The following is a 1,658-nucleotide window of genomic DNA, read 5'->3' as shown; positions in this document are numbered from 1 at the left end:
GCATCTAGATGGCAGCTTCCTAGCTTTTAAAGTCCCAGTCACTACTCGCCAAAGTAGTAGGTGGAACAATGTTTTGTTAGGTTAGCATTTTGTCAGTAGAGATTTATTCTCATCTATGGGCTTGCAAGTATGTATATGCATTATATGCACTTTAATCTACAACAGTTTTTACAATTAAGAACAATACTGTGCTAGACTGTACTAGATATATTAAATGAGATAATGCATATGAAAGCAACTAAATTCATGTACAATGTTAAGCATTTGAATTAGTTCCTGATCTCCAAAAGCTTATGTTAAGTGTTGTCACTGAAATACTTGTGAGAGTTACATAAAACAGCATCATTAAGTCAATGAGTGGTAGAAAGTCAGTGCTATAGAAGGAAATGGAAAAGTGAGGTGATTAGGCTGGAAGACTAAAGTTTCACGATGTAGACCTGGAAGAATGCTATCTATTACCAATCATATAGCTACTATACGTTCCTTATTCCCAAAAAGATTTACTGCAATTTACAAAATGAGGAAATTGGGACAAAGGGAAAATGAGAACAGAAAAGGCAAAAGCCCCAGGACACACAAATGCATGCTATGAAAGGCTGTAGGTTTGTTGGGACTGGGTCATAAATTTGACTTGTAAGCTACTTGGCAGGTGACTTGTCAACTATATTCACAGCCTCTGCACAGCTACTGCTGAGGATCTTGGGATCTTCATAATGTTTTCAGCAACATCTTTAGCTGAGTTTCTCAGGGGCCACTTCTTATTATACCCTAAATATAGAGAGGTAGTTTGATGCCATTATTGTAAAGCCCTAACACAGTGGCCAAGGGCTCGTTTAGCTTACCCCAGACAAGAATGTCAGTTAGATGCCTGATTTTATGCTCAGGAAGTCAAACTGGAGCAGAGTTGGCACCTTTTTATTTAAGGTAAGGAGCACAAAAAGAAAGGAAGACTAAATGGAAGCCCACCTCAGCACACAGAGGTGTGCAAAGGAGTTCAGAAAAGCAGGTTAGGAATGGTCATATGTAAGGAAGAGTTTAGGCCACATGCTAGGCACATGGACCTATGCATCAGCAAAGTCTGCCATCCTAAAGGTTGAGTTGGGGAAAAACCATAGGTCACAATAATTGCCCAATTTATACATGGTCACTGTGCACAAGCACTTTTTAAGGATCACCTAATGAAATAATTGAAAGGCTAATTACCGTAAATAGCTCTAATTTAAGCCTCACAAAATTCATTTTCAAGGGATTGGTTTGTGTTGATTTAAGAGTATTTACTCTCATTCCCCCAAAAAGTATAGTGATACTAAGTCACAACAAACAGTATCAAGTGTCCTGACTTGAGTTGATGATTTTGTGGCATGTAAGGACACAATTAACTAACCTGAAGGCTTTTTGGCAAAATGGTATTTTTCCTGAGTGAATTGATCCGTAGCCTTTCATCTGCATATTCATAAGCCATTTTCCGCCTCTTTACATCCCGCAACATTTTCCAGTCCACGTAGTAACCTCGAACTTGGCCTGAAGCTGATGAAGGAACCATCTAAAGGACAAAGACAAGGAACAAGTGAAGGCTAGTCAGACTCAGGCTCAGCCAGTGTTCCCTAATCTTGTAATCCTCTTTCAATCACTATTTATGATCTACTATGCCAGGAATG

The 1,658-nt window shown here is 39.0% G+C and overlaps 1 protein-coding gene across 1 annotated transcript in view; it reads right to left on the bottom strand.

Moving 5' to 3' along the window:
- Positions 1-1,658, bottom strand: part of MRPS14 (mitochondrial ribosomal protein S14) — a 10,312-nt gene that overhangs the window by 2,240 nt on the left and 6,414 nt on the right. The window contains exon 2 of the mRNA XM_007947090.2: positions 1,385-1,543. Coding sequence (XP_007945281.1) covers positions 1,385-1,543 — 159 coding nt within the window. The remainder of the gene's footprint in view (positions 1-1,384; positions 1,544-1,658) is intronic.

The sequence above is a fragment of the Orycteropus afer genome, unplaced genomic scaffold (genome assembly GCF_000298275.1).
Source record: "Orycteropus afer afer isolate SDZICR_OR568_19922 unplaced genomic scaffold, OryAfe1.0 scaffold00175, whole genome shotgun sequence".
In the NCBI taxonomy this organism is placed as follows: domain Eukaryota; kingdom Metazoa; phylum Chordata; class Mammalia; order Tubulidentata; family Orycteropodidae; genus Orycteropus; species Orycteropus afer.
The sequence above is the reverse complement of the archived record's forward strand: the minus strand, read 5'-3'. Positions and strand labels throughout refer to the sequence as shown.